This window comes from Thamnophis elegans, chromosome 11 (genome assembly GCF_009769535.1).
Source record: "Thamnophis elegans isolate rThaEle1 chromosome 11, rThaEle1.pri, whole genome shotgun sequence".
Lineage (NCBI taxonomy): Eukaryota > Metazoa > Chordata > Lepidosauria > Squamata > Colubridae > Thamnophis > Thamnophis elegans.
Window position 1 is genome coordinate 45,258,237 of NC_045551.1, and position 21,739 is coordinate 45,279,975.

The window sequence follows — 21,739 nt, forward strand, 5'->3', positions numbered from 1 at the left end:
TCTTGGCCAAATCTAAACCTTTGATAGGGCTAGGCGAAATGAGTCCTGCATCTCTGCAGTTTTATAGGGATGCAAATAAAAAGAGAACTGAAGATCTGCCAAATATTTTGTCTCTCATAACCAGCAGCATTTGTGCAGGGCCCTATCACGTTCCATACATTTTCTGTTCTTGCTTCTGAACTGGCTAATTCCTCAAGAGAAATTGGGGGGTGGGGAGGAGGGTCTTAAAATGGCAACTAATGAGATTCTGTTCCCTTGCGTGTTCCTCCCTCACTGCATTGCTTTCTCTGCTAGAAAAAACAGTAAACAACAACATGAAAGCTCTCTATTGATTGCCTGCAAGAGAGGAATGCTAGCAAAAAGTGCTGGTGTTTTCACTTAAGAATAGAAAGGATATCCCTGGAACTACGAACTGTGACATGGTAGAAATTTCCTCTCAGGAGGAGCTGGGGGAGAAAATAGCACAAATCTATCTTCATTGCATTCTATGTGGACTAGCTAAGGCAATTAACCCCTGAAGTTAATTAGGTCAAGTGCAAAAACCCCTGGGAGATACATGACATTATAAAGGATCTGATCCTTGTATGTGGAAGAGCCCTTTGTTTCCAAGTGTTTTCACTAAACACATTCATTTTAAGTAGCACAGAGGAGAAGGAATATGACAAGGCCTTGCATCCTGTGGCTAAACCGAAATCTTCCCATCTATTATCCACCTTAATGTATCTTGAAGGGAGACAGACAATCCTAAATCTCGATAGGAAGGGACAAGAGAATAGATTTCAGATTTTCCTATTCAGCTATCATTCCCAATCCAGGTTGTGATCGTCTTCCATTTTGGCACAATGCAAGAATTAGAAATGCATTCTAAAACAGGCAAAAAAATACTCTACTTCCGTTGAATAGAGATTCTTGCATCTGCCAAATGCTGCCTTTTCTGAAACCGGCAAGAGAGACAGAATCTTTTCCCTTTACAGATTGTTGCAAATTCTGTTACTTACATTCAGTTGCAACGCTTTTGATTTGGCTCGAGCACCTACTTGGAGATAAGACCATTATCCTCCAGGATAAGATCATGCAACTTTGTTGTAAACAAGAATTTCATCAGGAGCTTTTACACTTTCAATGGGTCTGGACCAGCGGTGGGATTCAAATAATTTAACAACTGGTTCACTGCCCTAATGACCAGCTGGATGGGTGTGGTCATTGTGGGGATGGCCAGGGAATGTGACAGGCAGCACTCAGCCTCCTGCACGCCCATAGGAGCAAAAACAGGGTGTGTGTGGACTCCTGGAAGGGGCACGACAGGAAGGGGCAGGGCCAGCCTGCAATTTAACAACTAGTTCGCCCAAACCAGCCCAAACTGGCTGAATCCCACCACTGGTCTGGAAAGCTCACAACAATCAATGAAATTACAATAAAATCAATAAAAACCTAAAAATGAAAGACAAAGTTGCCTTAAGAGTTTGAACAAGATTTCTGACAAGGCTCTTCTACTGACATTTAGCACAAGAACTTTGTCTTCTAACTTCAGTTGACAGAAAACACAGTCCTAAGAGAGAGCAGGTGCCAAAAGTGGTCCATGGCCCGTTGGGAATTGAGTTGCCACAGTGGCAGGCCAGCATGTGAAGCTTCATTTGCACATGAACAGGATTTAGGTTGCATGTGCGAAACCATTCCCCCCCACCACCACTACCAAAACTGCTGAAGCCACCACCACCGGTCCATGGAACCAAAAAAATTGGGAACCCGTGGCCTAAACCACCTCACATCCTTGGTATGAGGTGGAAATAGAGGCAGATTCACGAGCCCCTCTGAAAAGACAAGGTGAATAAACTCCTCTGCATATTAAAGTCCCTGCCTAGGGATTCTCCTTTTATCTAGATCAAGGGACCTGTTCCTGCGGTCGTTGCATTTGTAAGGATGGATGGTTTGGAAAATTGTGTCAACACCCAAGGAAATGTAACATGGCCGAAGATGAGAGCAGAAGTTTCTGTGAATCAGCCGATGGCATATTATGCTCAGGAAAGGGTAAGTAAGTGGGGGACGGTGTGATACTTCAGTTGGCCCTGTTCCTGAAAACTAAAAAAAGTACAATTTGTGCTTTACATCTTGAGGCACTTTCTTTGATAATCCATTGTTGTTAAAAAAAAGCTTTTCAAAATGTTTATATCACAGAACGTTCTTGTGGCGAAATACTCCGCATTGCATTGAGAACTTTTGCCCACAGGAACTGTTTACCAACAGCATGCCACTCCATTTGGTGATATCCTTGTGGGTGTATGTATCAATATGGGGTCATTGTGTATTATGGGATATATTTTAGCATTAGGCTTTAAGTGCTAATAGCAGCAGGCAACTCTACAATTGCTAAACCTCTAAGAAGGAAATTTGCTTTTGAGCAGAATGGAAAAGTTCTTGTCCACCCCCACACGCCTACTCTTGCACTGTTTGTGCAATTCATATTAATCAAAATTCACCCCGTTCCTTTATTTTAGAGGTTTTTAAGTTGGCATGTTGTAATCATCAGGTTTCATTATAAATTATATTTTGGTCCTAGTCTTTGAAGATCCGTGGCATTTGCAACAATAGGGCAACAATAGGTCATGCCTTGCATCCAGAGGAGAAGAAAGAATATTCTAAGATGAAGTAGAAGATGAAATGAAACATTTATTTTTTGTAGAATAAATCCAGTCTTTTATAACACTATTTAGGAGACACATAACTTAAGAATGCAGAGTTTACATCCATCCTTCCTCAAATGTTTTGAGAAATTGGGGCAGGCAAAACAGCATTGCAGAATTTGATTATAATTTGTGTGAATGTCACATACCATCACAGCACACCTATCCTTTTGTGCTTTATTTATTGTAAAGTGTGTGTGTGTGTCTGCATGTGATTTTTTTTTTTACAAAATCACATTTTTAAAAAAAATTTCATGTTATTTGTCAAAAAAGAGGTCCAGGTTTTAAGTAGTGTTGGAGACTAAAACATACAAAAACTGGTTATAGAAATTGGTTATGTCTAGTCTAATGAAAAAAAGGACCAGGGGTGACATGATAGTAGTGTTCCAATATTTGAAAGGCTGCCCCAAAGAAGAGGGGGCTCAATCTATTCTCCAAACCATCAGAAGGCAAGATAAGAAACAATGGGTGGAAACTAATCAAGGAGGGAAGCAACCTAGAACTAAGGATAACATTCCTATTGGTGAGAGCAATCAACCAATGGAATAGCTTGCCTTCAGAAGATTTGGGTGTTCAATCATTGGAGGCTTTCCAAAAGACACTGGACAACCATTTGTCTGACATGACAAGGTCTCCTACTTCAGCAAAGAGGGTTTGACTAGAAGCGGGATGGCAGGTGGAGCCATTTCTGAGGGCATGCGGAGCCTTGCCATGTCAACTCCAATGCTCATGCACACGCTAGACAGCTGATTTCAGGCCTTGATTTTCAGCCATTTTTCATCCTCCAGGAGTTTCCCCGAATCTTCCGGAGGGCGAAAAACCACCCAACGTGAAAAACTGAAGCCTCTGGAGGGAGAAAAACCGCCCAATGGGCAACCCGGAAATCCCTTCTCAAACTTCCAGTTTGTGTGTTGGGCTGGTTTTCACCCTTCCCAGGCTCCAAGAAAGCCTCTTACAGACCTACAGGGCCCACTGGAAGTCAGAAAATGGGCCGTTTCTGACCTCTGGAGGGCAGGGGAGGCCATTTTCGCCCTCCCTTGGCTCCAAGAAAACCGTCAGTGCATGCTTGAGGCAGCGGGGTGGGGGAGTCACACACCATGCACAGGAGGCACAGCACAGAGAGCATTAAATTATGGGGGTGGGGACACACAAACCCACGCAATAGCACGGATAGCTGCTTTTGGCACCCGAGACGAAAAAGGTTCACCATCACTGGATTGCCAAAGTTCCTTCCATCTTTATTATTCTATGCTTATATTCTAAATTTGATTCTCCAGAAGTGAGGTGAGACTTTGTTACATAGTAGGAAGGGAAGTAATTTTAAAATATCCAGAGTTCTCTTACAAAAGATACAGGTAGTCCTCAACTGAGACCAAAATTCCAGAGAGACATTTGTTAAGTGAGGTTTTTGCCCAGTTTAACCACTCTTTTGCCACAGGTGTTAAGTGAATCACTGCAGTTCTGAAGTTTGTGACATGGTTGTTAAGTGAATCCGGCTTCCCCTCTGACTTAGCTTGTCAGAAGGTCGCAAAAAGTGATCACATGACTCCAGAGCACAGCAACCATCATGAGTCAGTTGCCAAGCATCCGAATTCTGATCCCATGACTGTGGGATGGCTGCAAAAGTTGCAAAATGTGAAAAATGATCATAATCAGGGGTGGGTTCCGGCAAAGACTACTGCCGGTTTGTTCAGTGGTGCGCCCTGCATGCACACACTTGATGTGTGCTGTGCACGCATGCACAGTACAACTAAAATTGCTCTGTGCATGCGCAGAAGGAAAAGGCAAGATGGTGGCACCTATGGCGCCGCTGGGAGAACCAGTTTGGGGACATGGCAGGCCTGGGTCGCTGCCAGTTCCAGCAACCCAGCCGCCAAGCTACTACCGGTTCGGCCAAAATGGTCCAAACTGGTAGGAACCCACCACTGATCATAATGTTGTAACTTTGAATAGTCACTAAATGAACTGTTGTAAGTTGAGGACTACCTGTACTTTAAAAAGTCTGCCTCCCATTAGATTACTTCTGATTCTCTATAAATTTTTAATTCTTTTGCTAAAGAATTCTCTCTTTTTTATCTGCAATATATAGAAAGGAATGTGCATTAAAAAAAGTATTCCTATTGAAAGTTTAAAATTTTTTTGGCACATCATTCCATTCAGTAACTTGAATAGAATAGAATAGAATAGAATAGAATAGAATTCATTATTGGCCAAGTGTGATTGGACACACAAGGAATTTGGTGCAACAGATTATTCTTTTAATGGAATGGAATGGAAGAATAGAATGGAATAGAATAGAATGGAATAGAATGAATGGAATAGAATAGAATACAAGAGAAGAGAAAGAAGAGAAGAGAATTCTTTATTGGCCAAGTGTGATTGGACACACAAGGAATTTGGTGCAGCAGATTATTTTTTTAATAGAATAGATAGAATAGAATAGAGGAGAGGAGAGGAGAGGAGAGGAGAGGAGAGGAGAGAGAGAAGAGAAGAATTCTTTATTGGCCAAGTGTGATTGGACACACAAGGAATTTGTCTTTGGTGCACATGCTCTCAGTACATATAAGAAAAGATACATTCATCACGCTTCATAAGATACAACATTTAATGAGAGTCCTAAAGTACAAATAAGCAATCAAATCATATTAGTAGACAATCAGTATAAATCATAAGGATACAAGCAACAAAGTTACAGTCACGCAGTCATAAGTGGGAGGAGATGGGTGATAGGAACGATGAGAAGATGAATAGAAATGCAGCCTTAGTGAATGGTTTGACAGTGTTGACAAAGTATTTGTTTAGGGGAGTGATGGTGTTCGGGGAAAAACTGTCCTTGTTTCTAGTTGTTCTGGTGGGCAGTGCTCTATAGCGTCGTTTTGAGGGTAGGAGTTGAAACAATTTATGTCCAGGATGTAAGGGGTCTGTAAATATTTTCACAGCCTTCTTTTTGACTCGTGTACGATGGAAGACAGGTTGGTAGTAATTGTTTTTTCTGCAGTTCTAATTAGCCTCTGAAGTCTGTGTCTGTCTTGTTGGGTTTCAGAACCAAACCAGTTTCTTTCATGGTGGAAGGGATCCCATGGTGTCTTACTTTCCATCTCTTTTTTTCTGTCATTATGCACATCAGTACGTTAAAGCCAGAACAATTAAAGGCCGTTTCTTGTGGGATTGGCCATGCTAGTTATCCACAATATGGCCCTAGAAAGCTGTGTCATTTTGAAATAGAAACAGAGCCAATGTAAATTATTGCCTATCGCTACTTTCTTGTTACTGACTCTCCATTTTTGTCAGTCTTTGGATTCATTGTGCTAGTTAACTGTTTTTGAGTTTGCTGATGCTTACCACATAACCACAAAGCATACACTTTTGGGGTAGCAGAACTAAGGGGTGTATATATAGTTCATGTTCAGGACTGTTCAAAGTTATGATGGCACTGAAAAATTAGATTTCTGACTGTCCTTGATATTGCAGCCATTACATTGATCCCCACAGTCACATACGATCACATTTGTATTTATAAGATATAAACAAATTCATTTTAAGATAAATCGAGGTTTGACTGAAATACAACTTCACTTTCGGATGGCAGTTTTATTGGCTAGTTGGTTTTTTAGAGGAAGCCTAGCTATATGGCAGCATTTTGCTCAGGGTGAAATGCTTTGAAGTCTGCTACCGGTTTGCTTCGTGCGTGCATGCGCAAGGATGCCTTTTCTGAGTCTGCAAAGGTAAGTAAAACAGTGGGGAGGATGGGACCAGCAGGATTTCCTGCTTTCTAGCAAATATAAATTGTGCGGCACAGCTAATTGCCACACAGCTGATTGTCAGAACTTTTAAAAACCTTTTAAAACCATTTTTACTACTGGTTTGGGCGAACCGGCCCGAACTGGTAGCATGTCACCAAAATGATCTAGCTCATTTTGAAAAAAACTAAACTGTGTTCTTGTCTGAGTATGATAACAAAGTAGGATGGCCTCATTGGTTACTACCTAGATCAGTGATGGCTAATATTTTTGTTGTTGGGTACCAAAAATGCAAGGGCGTGCGAGCAATAGCGCGGGTGTGTGCTGGCACCCATAAAGCAAAGCATCCCCACATACATGCACAACAGCCCCCCTCCACATGCTCTCCCCCAATGAGTGCCGCACTACTCGCCTCCGAGCTGAGCTTGGTGTTTCCTCCAGGGGCTCGGGGGAGGCCGTTGTCGCCCTCCCCATGCTTCAGGAAAGTCTCCAGAGCCTGAGGAGGGTGAAGAACAGGCTCAATAAGCCAACCAGAAGTTTATTTCCAAACTTCTGGTTGGCCCATTGGGTCCATTTTTCAGATTGTTTCCAAACTTATGTAGGCCCGCTGGGCCCGTTTTCACCCTCCCCAGGCTCCAAAGGCTTTACTGAAGCCTGGGGAGAGTGAGAATAGCCTCCTCCAGCCTTTTGGAAGGCCAAAAATCAGCTGGCCAGTGTGCACATGTGTTCTGGAGCTGATGGCTTGTGTGCCAGCAGATATGGCTACACATGCCACCTGTGGCATCCATGCCATAGGTTCGCCATCATGGACGTAGATGGAGACTCTGGGAAAGAGCCGAGGTGGCGCAGTGGTTAAATGCAGCACTGCAGGCTACTTCAGCTGACTGCAGTTCTGCAGTTCGGCTGTTCAAATCTCACTGGCTCAGGGTTGACTCAGCCTTCCATCCTTCCGAGGTGGGTAAAATGAGGACCCGGATTGTTGGGGGCAATATGTTGACTCTGTAAACCGCTTAGAGAGGGCTGAAAGCCCTATGAAGCGGTATATAAGTCTAACTGCTATTGCTATTGCTACTGCTATTGCTAAATACCAGATATGTTTTGTTAGATGGAGTTAGAAACATACTAGAAAAAGTTGATGGGAATCTGCATCTCTTACTGTCCTTTGGAACTAATGATGTCACCAGGAGTCAAGCTTGATTCAAAGATGACTGCTATTCAGTGGGATTTTAAAATAATTGCACACCTGTTCAAATCATTAGTTTGAAGACAATTCTTGAGTTAACTCTTTGCTGTTCAAAAAAACAGTGCCTAAAAAGATGGGAGTTAGCGATATAGGTATGGCCTCGAGTAAAGCCTACTTGGTAGATTGAAACCCTAGACGTTTTGTCTTCTTTTCATGTAGTAAATGCCCAAATACTTGTACTCTGGCCTGGGGAAAAAAGTGCTCAAAAGAAAAGCAAGTGGGATACGTGAGCAGGATTGTGTTTCCACACAGCTATATACAGTCCAGTGAGACCTGTTCTTATTACCTCACTCTGTTTTATTCCTGATTACATCTCTGTAGTTTCAATAACCTTGAGGTTTTGTCCTTTCTCTTCCTTTAACCTTAACTAAATCTTCTCACATGCCTTCATCCGCTCTCCCTTAATCCCGCAGAGAAGAATGGCTTTGATTTTAGAGCTTAGGAACCAAGACAAAATGTCCTTCTTCCAAGCAGCCCTGACTAAATCAAAATGGAGGGAAATCATTATAGAGCATCCTAAAAAAAACATTCACATTAACACCCCCCCCCCATAGAACATCCTTCTCACCAATAGGCTTTTATCACAACGAACTCCTTGTAGACAATCATTTATTGATCAGCACTGATTACCTAAGATGCCCCCTGCCTGATTGAAAAGTTCTGCTCTTCTCTGAGTACCAGTAATGATTTTTTTCCCCTGTGCTTTCAGGTTCCTGTCACTGTGGAAAATGCATCTGTTCTTCCCAGGAATGGTACATTTCAGGAGAATTCTGCGAATGTGATGACCAGGATTGTGACAAATATGATGGCCTTATTTGCACAGGTGTTGTATGCAGGGAGGGGCTTCAAAAATTATAGCAACGAGTTCTCTCCTGGTTGTTGGGTGGGCATGGCCATGGTGGGCATAGCCTAGTCAGCCTCCTGCATCACAGTGGTGGTGGTGGGCATTTTTGCCTTCCCCAGGCTCCGGAGGCTTTCCTCAAATCTCTGGGAGGGCAAAAACTGCTTCCCCCGTGCTCCAGAGGCCCTATGGAGGCTGAAAACGGGCTTGTTTCTGGCCTTCCGGAATTTCCAGGAGGCCTGTCTCCCCCCCCCCCCCACCTGAGTCTCCATGCAGGCCCTACGCTTACCTTGCAGATAAATGGGTGGAGACTCCTGGGAGGGGAGGGTGGGGTGAGAGTGGCAGGGTGGGCGAGGCCAGCAAGAGGTGGGATTTGGAGGTTCTCTGAAGTGGCTATAATGTTAGCTATGGGTTCTCCCGAACTCGGGAAAGCCCTCAGCAGCCCATCCTTGGTTGTATGATCTCCAGAACCAACCGATCGGCTCTGTAAGAAGACACACTACATCTGAGTGGCTTCCAAGCATTGCATGCTCTCACCCATCCTCTTGAGTTCAGAGCAAGCACTATAAACTAAGAGGCAAAGCACCCTTAAATGGTTATTGCTTTGCAAAACAAAGATTTCTAAATGAATGAGAGGAAATAGCTTCCTGACTTTCAAAGATAGTCTTCCTTCATGAATAAGTGAGGGAAATCCTCTTAATTAGACCTGGGGAAAGAAAGAAGCTATGTGTATGAAGCAGAGTTTTAAAGAGTCAATAAGAAAGCTCCCCCCCCCCCGTAGAGACAGGGGGGAGAGGGGGGGAAAAAGGATAGAGGGTGGAAGGGAGAGGGAGGAGGAGGGAGGGAGAGAGACTGGGAGGGAGGGGGAAGGAGGGCGAGGAGGGAGGAAGGCAGGAGGATAGAGTGAGGGAGAGAGGGAAGATGGAGGAGATAGACTGGGAGGAAGGGAGAAGAGGGAGATGCGCAGAGAGAGAGATTTTTAGGAATGCTTAAAACAACAACTGGAATTGATTGCTTAGTTCCTATCCTTCCAGTTCCCATTATAAAACTGATTTTTGAAAGAGGAAGGAGTAAATTATTCTATTATACCCAAGAACTTCAAATGAAACACAGAGGCTGTCATAACATCTCTCATACCATAAATGTTCACTATCATAAATCTTTCTCCGCATGTTGAGGAACCCCTATGTCAAGTCAGGCTCCAAGTAACCTGGACTTGTCTTAAAATGGTACAAGCTGTCTTTACTTGGTGTTATATTCTTTCCCACTCATGTATACACATGCACAATTGCAATTTCACACAGTTACTCATAAGTTAAATTCTTAGTGCTTGATTTGGACTGGGAAGACCATAATTCAAATGCCATTTGAATTAGGAACATGGGTGAATTACTTTGAGGCAACAACTACTTCCTAGGGGATCTTACCTCACTTCTTGCTCATCATCAGGTCTCCTTAAAACAGAGATACAAAAGGGTTTAATGTGTGATCCACCATAATCAATTTTGGGGTTCTCAGGATCCCCGCAGTTTGGAAGGAAAATAAATGCCACAAGTCTTGTGAGCTTCAGGCCAAGCCAGAAGGGGGAAATACCTAGAAAGAAAAATAAAAGCTATTTTTTTGTGGTGGTTTATACTTTCGCAGAGCAACCCATTTTTAATTTCAATTATGGACGTGTTGTTTTGTTCCAGGAAATGGTATATGTAACTGTGGAAACTGCGAGTGCTGGGAAGGTTGGACCGGAAATGCATGTGAGATCTGGCTTGGGACTGAATATCCCTAAGGTTGCCACGAAACACTGAAGACTGACAGATATGTGGTATAAAATGAGGCTGCTAGACTACATAAATGTAAGATGAACACAACCCAAAAACCCTACTCATCCTAATCAATCAGCTCAAGAAAATATTTCTTAAATATATGAGCAGTTTGGATCTGTGGTTCTAATTCTGCATATATATTCTTTCTTTCTCTCTCTCGCATAGCTTTTAAGTGTGCTACAAATCTTGAGACAAGATTTATTATGTAATGTACCGTATTTTTTGGTCTATAAGGCACACTCCACCCCCAAAGTGTGTGGAAATGTCTGTGTGTCTTATAGAACATATGTTGCTGAAGCCCTGCCCACCTGCCAGCCCCCCACCCTTCGGCCTCTGCCTCCAAGCAATTTTGCTTCCTTGTAGCAAGCAACAAACAGCCTGGTCAGTTTCAGCACAGCCTGATTTAGCACAAGCAGCTGATTGGCGGTTGGATCTTCCTACCGGAATACCACAATCAGCTGTTCCAGGCTGCAGGGATCACTGCCGCCTATTGCTGCCATTGCCGCCCATTGCCGCCACCACCTATCACGGTCTCTGCGCACTCCATTTTTGGCCTCTGTATACCCTGCTTTTGGCCTCCGTGCATCCTGTTTTCAGCCCATTTCAAAACAGGGAACAGCTGATTGGTGGGATTCCGGGAGGCTGATCCAATTGCCAATTAGCTGCTCGCGCTAAATCAGGCTGTGCTGAAGCTGACCAGGCTGTTTTCTGTTTGCTGCAAGGAAGCAAGTTGCTGGGAGGCAGATTTTCTTTCTTGTTTTCCTCCCCAAAAGCTAGGTGTGTCTTATAGTCCAGAATATTTTATAGTGCAAAAAATACAGTACCTGGATTACTGAATTTCAATTTCCTAGTAATGGAAGAAGTGTTTTAAGTGAAATAATTCAAAATGGTTTAGGATTATGCAAAATGACTGAATTGGTGGTGACATTGATGGAGTGGGGATCCTTCTGACTATGGAAATCAGTTCATTTTTCCCTTGAAAACTTTCACTTAGATCCCTACAAAAATTACTTGCTGTCTAATTTATCACTTACTATCAATCTTCATTCACTTATCTACCAAACCTGGGGAAAGAGCTGGATCGAATGGGAGCATTTAAGGACATCCCTCCCTGCAATAAAGCATTGCTTCCTTCCACAGGATTAGCAATGAAATCAAACCATTTATCTTGATTTATGCATCCCCTGCTTTTTTTAAGGGAAAAAAAATAAAAGTACCTGAATCTTGAAAAATACGTTCTATGTGAGTCATTTAGGCACAGGTTGCAAGCATACAGTGTTTGCTTAAATGCTTGTTTTTCACAGCATAATTTTATTGCAATTTCTTTGTCCTCTTTGCCTACACTGCTGTCAAAATCTTGTTGGTTATAATTCTGCCAGTCTTGTTAGAACGTTTCACCTGGTATGATGACCAACAGGAAGAAGTCACTTTCAGTACATATTTAACCACAAGTAGGTGGATTACAAAATAATTGGGGACAAAGGGAGTGACAGTAAAAGAAGAGGAATCTGGCAACAAGGCCCAGCAATGCTATGGGGCACTAAGCAGCAGAGAAATAATTCATGCTTGGCAAGGTGAATTCTGTTGTCTCTCCTTTCGATTGCATTAAAATGCTCCTTTTGATTAAAATATCAAATATACTTGGACAATTCTGTTTGGAATATCTTCGTGTGCATGCCTTTGTGTGTGTGTGTGTGTGTGTGTGTGTGTGTGTGTTATACAGCCATGGTGGCGCAGTGGTTATAATGCACCATTGTAGGCTAACTCTACCCACTGCCAGCAGTTCGATTCTGACTGGCTTAAGGTTGACTCAGCCTTCTGTCCTTCCGAGGTTGGTAAAATGAGGACCCAGATTGTTGGGGGCATATGCTGCCATTTGCAAACTGCTGAGAGAGTGCTGAAGAACACTATGGAGGCGTATATGAGTCAAAGGGCTATTGCTATTATAAATCTCCATATTGTCAAAAAAAATTCTCAGTATACAAAATAAGTTGATATCAACTGTGTGTACACACATATACATACACATGTATCCCCCCCCAAAAAAGTAAAATAAAGATAATATGCATTCTTTGTGGCAAACTGATACAAAAGGACTTCTACGTGGGCATAGGTACTACCAGAACAATTCAGAACCCCACCCACTGCCAATCACATACTTCTCCCCCCCAGCACCATCACTGCCACCTGCCAACCAATTAGCTGGTAGCTTCTTGTCCTGTGCACGTGCGAGCACACGCATGAGTGAGCCTGTAGTAAACTGACTAGCAACCCACACTGATCAGGTCAGGGTTCCATCAGTTCAGGGTCTTGTGTCGAGTCTTGTCATGAGTCAGGTGTGGGTATGTCAGGGGAGGGTCATTGAGAGGTGAAGTGCTGGCTGGGGGGGGGTGTTGCGTGGGTGGGTTGAGGGTCGCTGCTGTTTCTGATTGGCTATATGCAGGGCCAGATTTTCCTATAGGCTAACTAGTCTTCAGCCTAGGGCCTCAAGATCAAGAGGGGCCTACATTCAAATTGTTAGCAAAATTAAAACTACACTATTCTAAAAACAGTGAACACTAAAACACTGAACCGAAAATAAGGAGAAATTCTATGCATATGACTAATAAACATAAAAAGGCATTGGTTAAGATCGTTCCAGCACCGGCGGTTGGGCGAGAGGCGCGGCCGCTCCCAGTAGCCGCCCCGTCAACGCGGAGCCACCAGTGGCCAGGCAGGTGAGGGCGAGGGGACCGAGCCGGGCAGCTGAGCGCAGCAGGGGAGGCGGCTGGCTTCGCTACCTTTGCTGCAGAGCAGAGCCGCCCTCCGTCGGGAGGCCAGCTATATATATTGATATATATTGATATATCACAGTAATGATGTATTTTATTGTCTCTCATGTAATTTACAAACTTAAAAATGGGAGGTGAAAGGGCCTCATAAGTGGAATAGCCTAGGGCCTCTTTTCATCTAAATCCGGCCCTGGCTATATGGTTGAGTTGAGGTCTGAGGGATTCGTAGGCTGGTTGCAGGTCATAGAAGGCGTTGCCGTATGAAAAAGGTATTAAAATTTGATATTTTAAAAAGAGAACAAAAAGAACAAAAAGAAGGTCACTGAGGGAAGATGCCTTTTCCTAAGTTGTCTTCTCTAAACTGGATCCTTGTGGACTTCCTCTATCAATAGTAAGTGCTGTGTTACTCTGGCAATGGTGAGTATTAGTAGTGAGATCAGCCAGTTGGAAGCTCTGTTTTCTAAGTCTTTAAAGTGGGGTCACTTTTGGGTGCTTTGGCAAACTAAATAGTACCTGGGAATTCTTCTCCGAATGGGATTATAATCAGAGTGGGAGGGGGGAGAATTGAACCAGTAATTAGGGACAAAATGGGTCCAGCTGAGTCCACTGGCAGCTTTATATCATCAGCCCTCTTATAGGCCATAAGAATGCTTTACACATACAAACAGGAAAATCTAAGAATATTATTTGAAATTTCAGAGGCAGAATTTATTCACAGTGAAGTTACACTGAGGTTTTTTTTAAAAAAATCCCCCCCCCCAAGATTTATTTGCATATAATTGCATTTTGTACATCAACATTTGCTAACTCTTTAGTTCCTCAAAGGGGAAAATGTAGCTTCTTTTCAAAGCAGTTACCCTTTTCTGTAAAATCTGTAAAAGCTTCATTGTTAAATAGTTTACATGTTTGGGAAAACATTGCATTTTAATATAAAAAATTAATATGTTGTTTTGTTGCAGCAGTTCAGTGGCTGTATTTGAATTCTGGACTCTCCCGTTGGCAAAAGTACATATGTTTAATTATAGTAAATATTTTGTGGGTATTTTTTTTTAGAAAGAGCAGATAAAAGCCTCTAATAAATAAATGAATGTAATATGAAATTGCAACAGGACACCAGAGTTATCTAATCCCAACTCCCCATGTGCCATAAGAATCTTGATTTTTTTTAAAAAAAGCATGACAACAACCTCAGATCTGAACTTGTATTCCTCAAGAGTTGTGAGCACAGTAGCCCCTAAATATCTTTGAAGTTACGTTCAGGCATCATCACAAGAATAATCCTCAAAGCTACAATACGTCATTTGCAAAGTTTGCATTTTTCAAAAATATATCGATGCAATGTTGTTACGATAATTTATGGTGAACTAATAGATCAGATGCTGCTTGACTAGAAGCCCTAAAAGAAATTATTCTGTGCAGGAATAGTAGGGGATTTTACAATCAACAACTAGAAGGATTCATTGAACATTTGTTGGCTGTATTAATTTAGTGGTAGGAACAATTTAATAATCAAAACCATATGTTATTGGTGCAATATGGTTATTGTTGCATAAGTGTAAGCCACTTTAACCACAGAAAAGGTCTTGAATGGTGGAACCTGTAATCAGGAGAACTGTGACTTCCTTAGATGGGTAATAGAAAAGAGGCTGAAAATAAAATGTAGTTTCTGATTGGTAACCATGGCTTTCTGCCTGAAATCTAAAATATTACATGTGTAAAAAGACTTCTGTAAAAAATCATGTTGGTGTGAGTTCCATTCTGCATGGTTAAGTTCAGTGGTGGGGTCCGGATCCCCATACGGGTGCGCAAAGCATGCACATGCGTCTTAGCGCCTCCGCGAGCCTTCATGACACTTCAGCTGCTCAGCAGAGAGTCACGCAGGTGCTTCATGTGCCGTGCGCGGAAGCGCCGAAGACTTAAAAGACCAGTAGGGAGCTCGAGCGGGTGGTTGGGCCTTCCGGAGCACCATAGCGGAATGGTATCCAGTGCTCTGGGCAGGCTCTGGTACGCCTGTACCGGAGCATACCGCCTGCAACCCACCACTGGTTAAGTTCCACAATGGTGTCAAAACTAAGAGATGGAGCCTTTATCTTTATATTACATGGAATTGAACAGTGTTTCTCATGCAACATGCAAACTACAAGCTCTAAAGTGCTTACAGAAGCAATAAGGAGAAAAGAAAGTCCAAGGTGAACAGTAGACTCTTACTTTGTGGTGCCATTCTGATTCTTGGAGTGAATGTCTCTAATATTTAGCATTTATCTCTATTTGAATGACTCTGTTCTGTGATCAATACCACTAAATTTTGTATCTCCAACATCAGGCAAACATAGACAGAAAACAACCTCGCAGATATTTTAAAATCCATTTTGCAAAAAATACACTGATTAACAGTTAATCAGGCAGACGTTTCTTCTTTTCCACCTTGTTTTCTCTTAGCAGGTAATTTCACCAAAGTTCAAAATTCAAAGTTTAATGAATTTATATGCCGCCCAATCCCGAAGGACTCCGGGCGGCTTACATAAAAACAACTCTAAAAAGAATACTAAAAAAAATAGAGAGGGAAAGCAAGTTAAAAAACACATCATGCACTCAATCTTAGTGGGGCTGGACCTCATTCATGAAGTCAACAGCCCCAGGCCTGTCGGAATAGCCAGGTCTTAGTAGACTTTCGGAAGGCCGAGAGAGTGGGGAGGGTCCGGATCTCTGGGGGTAGATCATTCCATAGGGCCGGGGCAGCTACAGAGAAGGCCCTCCCCCGAGAAGCCGCCAGACGACATTGTCTAGTCGATGGCATCTGGAGAAGGCCCATCCTGTGTGATCTTATTGGACGCTGGGAGGTATGTGGCAGAAGACGCTCTCCGTGAAGGAAAAAGGGGCAAGAAAGGAGTGGGTGATTCTAGACACACGTACTCAGCCCTGGACCATGAAAACCAAAAAGCCACTACTTATCAACCCACACTAGAGTAGGGTGCTCAGTTACAACCCATAATATTTCAAAGCCTGCAGTGCAAATGCAGAGGCCTTCATCCTTCTGTGGACCAATTTTGGTTAGCCCAACAGTAACATCTGTGTGTCCGGATATACACCCATCGGCCAGGGTTGTGCATGGTACCAAAGTGTTTTGGATTTTATATGCCTGCCAATGCAGCACCTGTTCATTAGATTATTAAATTCGTTACAGCAGCCTAAAGTTTTTCAGGCTTCCTTGCTGCGATGAGCAAATATGTTGTTGCTTTAAGAGTCACATTAACTTTAGTCTGGACCTCTTAAAGCAACGTTATCTCTTTTTCAGGTTCCTGCAGAGGTTTTGCTGTGCTGCTCCCTCATGAAGCCTGGAAGCATTTCAGCTAAGAATCAGTGACAACCTCATCACCTTCTACAATTCATGAATTTTTTTTTAGTTTTGATATTTGCAAAAACAACCCATTTTTTCAAAAACTTACTTCCCTTGTGCTCAAGTTTATTGCCCTCTTTTGTAGTCTTTGAAGTTCAACTTTTAATACCTTTATATATGCACGTGTTCATACCAGAGGTGGGTTGCTTCTGGTTCAGCCCGGTTTGGCTGAACTGATAGTGGCGGTGGCAGGAGGCTCCGCCCATCCACCTGGACGCTTCTGTGCATGCGCAGAAATGTTGCATGTGAGTGCACGCGCGAGCACAAGTGAACCAGTAGTAATCTGGTTAGCAACTCTCCACTGGTTCACACACTTATCTGGGTAACAGTTTTGAATTAGTTTGCCATTGCTTTGTTTTGAGATGTTTGTTAACTTCCCATCTAGCCTACACCTTTGGAATTACCTAGTAGTCACCCACCCAATCCGTGGCACGACAAAACCGCGGTCCACTAAAGCGCGCCCGATTAAAGCGTGTACCTGATGTCATCAGCAGCGTGACAAATACCACCGCGGAGAAAAAAAGGGTGCTTTAAAAAGCGCTTTTAAAGCAAGCCGATTCACGAAAAGGTAAGGGTTAGGGTTAGGGTTAGGGTTAGGTTAAGGGTTAGTGTTAGGTTTAGCGTTAGGTTAAGGGTTAGGTTTAGGTTAGGTTTAGGGTTAGGTTAAGGGTTAGGTTTAGGGTTAGGTTTAGGGTTAGGTTTGGGGGGGGGTTAGGGTAAGGTTTTCGTGTTAATTTTAACTTTACCGCTCACAGCGTGATGTTTTCGTCTCGCTGTGATGACGTCAGGTACACGCTTTCGTCGAGCACGCTTTAGTCTACCGCTGTTTTGTGGTGGAACCCACCCAATCAGCCCTGACTCTGCTTAGCATCTAAAGTTAGGCAATTCAGCAAGATGTTGTAACCTGGCAAGAATTAACCATCTCTGCATTACTTTGAAATTGGGGTTTATAAACCTGGATCATATGTTACTGTTGGGAAGTAGCTGATAACTCATTCAAGATAGTCTTAAGCCCTTCTATTTAGGAATTAATACTGATTAGTAAAGCAGAGTTGGTAAATCTTTTAGTAATGGTGGAGATAGTTACTTTTTTGGGGATGGGGAAGGGAGTGGGCAATACAGTAGTAGGTAAATTATGTCACTTGTGAACACAGATTGATTAATTTCATTGATTTCAATTATATTGGGCTTTCTCTCTATAGAATTAAACTAATAACAGCTCAACAACTATAACCATATTATAAGCATCTTCATAGAAATAGGAGAATCTTTACATTCTTTATAGGAACTTTATGCTCTAAACTCCACCATCCTTCCAGCACTTTGTTACTGTCAGATCAGGCCAGAATGAGTTCATTTCTTGAACGGTCACAAAATGCTGTTTTAGTGGGTGTAGAAGAGAGCATGATGCAACGTTTCTTAACACTATGAGTTATCTTGCTGTTATCTTTAATTCTTTTATTTGCTGTTTTATTGCCAGCTTTGCCAGTGTACTAATTTTTCTGCTCCTGGCCACAATGAAGCGTTCATTCATTCGTTTTCCAGCATGGCTGTGAAACAACATACCCAGTTTTCCAGCACAGCAGAGATTATTATTCTGTCGCTTTTATGTCATCCTCTAATTCCAGTACCTCCAAATTTCAGTCTGGAATAAATTATTCAGATTGCAAAGTAAAATCGGTTGCAGCTGTGCAATAGAATGTATTAAAACAGGAACATGTTGCGGTTGTTTTTAACCAAACAGGAACAAACTGTTGCAAGTGACAAAAAAGGTTTTTCATGGTGAATTTTATCTAAAGTATCTTATATTCATATGGATTAAAAATAAAAATATATTAAAGGAAAAAAAAACCCCCCAAAAAAAAGAAAGAAAAGAGCAAAAAAAAAAAAAGAAACTCTTTGTGTTAAGCTCAGCCCCCCATCTTTATCTATGCTTAAATAGTGTAAATCATTCTATCTATATTTTATTCTCGTCTCTTGCTTCTTTGTTATTTACCCCGACCTCCTGTAGACTCTCCCGTTCCTCTTCCTTAACCTTGTATTCAGATAAACATTTATCCAAATTTATAAAATAATTTCACCAAGCTTTCCCTTCTAATAAAAATTAGATAGCATAGATCATTCCACATATTCAAATAATACTTTCAACAAAAATCAGTTTACCTTCCGTTTTAAAATTACCTCATCCAGCTTTCCCTTCTAACAGAATTTAAACAACATAAATCATTCTGCATTCATTTTACATATATACATTCAGTATCACCCCACCAATATACGTAAATCATTCCGCATGCATTTTACCCTCATCCCTTGCTTCTCTAATATTTGCCACTATCAAATTTATGCAAGCATTAGTTTAAAATCTAGCTCAAAATAATTAGTTTCAACAAAAATCAGTTTACCTTCTATTTTAAAATAATCTCTTCAAACTTTCCCTTCTAACCAGATTTAAACAGCATAAATCATTCTGCATGCATTTTACATATATACATTCAGTATCACCCACCAATAAGTTCCCCTTTTTCTGCCGGAGAGAGGTCGCAAACCCCATTCAATCCACAACTTTGGTGAATATTTTAGAATGTCTAAATCCTCAAACTCCGCTTTTCTGCTTCTCCGAGGGAGGGGGAGCTACCCCCTCCATCTTGCAGCCATGTGGTCTGTTGCTTGCCTTCTCCTTCGGCTTGTCTCTCCTCTTTTCCAAGTGAATCAGGAAGTCCCGCCTTCAAAGTCTTGTAATAGAAATCTCGAGCCTCCGAAACAGAATTAAGACAAAGTTTTTGATTCTCAAATGTGACCGTAATGCCGGCTGGGGCCTCCCATCTATATTGAATCTGTTGATTTCTAAGCTCTTTAGTTAAGAAGGTATAGTCCCTTCTTGCCTTTAACATCTGGAAAGGTATTTCTTTGAAGACAATCAAGTTCTGGCCATCAATTCTCAAACTATTATTGTAAAATTTTTGCACGATCGCGTTTCTGGATTCTTTTGTGGAGAAATATATAATTATGTCCCTCGGGAGCTGTCGCTGTTCCGCTACCAACGAATTCTGGCGATAGATTTTCCGAATCTGCCAATCAAGGTTAAGTCCCGGGCTTCCCACCGCATGGCTGAGGGCTTCAACAAAGGTCTGTTTCAAATTCTCGCTCCTTTTCGCGAAATCCTCTGACTCTTATTGCGAATGCCTTCTTATTAAAGTTTATCATAACGAGCTGTTCCTGAGTGTCTAATTTTTTGTTGTAAAATTTGAATATTAGTAGTCAAATTAATTAGCCTCCTCCAAACTTTCCAATTTATTCTCTATTTCAGCGGTATAATCTGACAGGGCAGACACGGCTGCAAACGTATTCGCCTTCATTTGGTCAATTTTAGACTTTAAATTAGCATATAGCTCGAATACAAATTCCTTAATTTCTTGTTTAAAATCATTAAAGATTTGAAAAAAAATTCCTGTGTTAAGAATTCTCCAGTAGAGGGCGTAGGAGACAAGGGCTGCGATTCCAGTATAAATTCTTTAAATTCCTTCACAGATTCTTTAGGCACATTTGTAGAGAGACGCTTCGATTTTGACCTGGGTGCCATTATAAATCAACAAATAAACAGTGCTTTCGCTCCCCTCTGTTTCCAAAAAAAACAAAAAAAAATTTATTTTGTTAAGGAGCGGTCTGCAGGAAGGTAAAACCGGCTACGTACATCCCCTATCAGTCACCAACGGAGAGAAATCGCCATTTTGAAGTCCGTTTAAACAGAGAAGCCTCTAAGACGAATGGTGCTGGTATTTAAGATAGTAATAAAAGCATAAATCTCACAGGAGTGGGACCTGCCCGTATTAATCCTAGCTTCAAACAACTTTGCTTTGTCCTGGGGGGGGGGTCGCCTGTCTGGGGCTGCAAAAAAAGGCAGCTGAGAAGAACTGGCTGGAGATAAAAGCTCCGCTCACGCTGGATCTAATCTCTGTCCACAGCCAAAAAAAGGAGAAAGGCTGTGAATTACGAATAGACCCTAGCACACAGAGCTACTTCCTGCCCCTTTCTTAGCCAAAAAGGGGTGATATCTATGATCTTAATTAGATATACAGACCAGATCTCTGAGAGGAGCTCGGTTGAGCTCTCCTCGGCAACAGGCTCCGCCCCCCGGTCCCCGGTGAATTTTGAGGATTCACCTTTCAAGTTATCAACACATGGTTCCATCTGCAACATCCTGTAAAAAGAGCACAAAATTAACAACCTGGTAACCTCCACAAAACCCGCTCCCCCAGTTTTTCATGATAGAAAAAGCCAGCTATCATACATTAAAAAAATCTGGCTGCTTGATCAATAGTTGTTTGTTCATACTTCCATCCAGTTAATAATTGGTAGAAATGGGCCATTTCACCCAAGAATTCTAGGTTTATTGATGGTGGGAGGCAGTGGTGGGTTTCAAATTTTTTAGAACCTCTTATGTAGGTATGGCTTGCTTTGTGGGAGTGGCTTGCCGGCCATGTGACCAGGTGGGAGTGGCTTGCCAGCCATGTGACTGGGTGGGAGTGGCTTGCCAGCCATATGAATGAGTGGGAGTGACTTGGCAATTATGTGACTGGGTGGGCATAGCCAACTTGTAAAATGTGGTGAAACTCACTTAACAATGTTCTTGCTTAGCAACCAAAATGTTGGCACAGGAACTCTAGCATTTGAAGCACGCAAGTCTTAAAGCTGTCAAGTTACAAGACTTTTGCACCCCTAACCCTTTAGAAAAAAACCCCAGGGGTGTTCAAACTTACAGCTTTAAGACTTGTGGACTTCAACTCCCAGAATTCCTCCTCTCGCTCTTCCTCTTGATGATGTGCTGACGGGTGGTTCTAAAGGGCACTGTAGATTTGTAGAACCTTTTCTATAGAAGAGGTTAGAACTGGTAGGAACTGACCCCTGGTGGGAGGGAATGATTAAATCCACTCCATAGTGCATCTGGGATAAGATTAGATCCCTTTCCTTGTTTATAACTAATATTATTACACCACACGCTACATATAAAATAAACAACTCTTTTGCTATTTAGAGAAGATTGGGAAATAATAAGGGACTAAGAAGCCATTGCATAATTTGTACACTGTTCTAATCTCATTTATCGATTTGGGGGAGTAGATGGCAGAATTTGCTATTAAGCAGAACTCCAATGCACAATTATTCATTTCTACAGGGATACACATTCTTCTTCTTCTTCTTGTGCCATAGCCGTCATCGGACGTTGGTGATCATGTTGGCAATCCTAA

The 21,739-nt window shown here is 42.1% G+C and overlaps 1 protein-coding gene across 2 annotated transcripts in view; it reads left to right on the forward strand.

Moving 5' to 3' along the window:
• ITGBL1 (integrin subunit beta like 1) overlaps positions 1–16,557 on the forward strand; it is a 191,863-nt gene extending 175,306 nt beyond the window's left edge. The window contains exons 9-12 of one of the 2 annotated variants that reach the window (XR_004256143.1): positions 1,882–2,028; positions 8,374–8,487; positions 10,197–10,355; positions 16,392–16,557. Coding sequence is in view for 1 of the 2 variants with exons in the window: in XM_032226145.1 (XP_032082036.1) it covers positions 1,882–2,028; positions 8,374–8,487; positions 10,197–10,288 (353 nt within the window). In the remaining variant the exon portion in view is untranslated. Of the gene's footprint in view, positions 1–1,881; positions 2,029–8,373; positions 8,488–10,196; positions 10,692–16,391 lie in introns of those variants that run through there. The other variant, XM_032226145.1, reaches the window with a different exon arrangement.
• Positions 16,558–21,739: the final 5,182 nt, after the last annotated feature.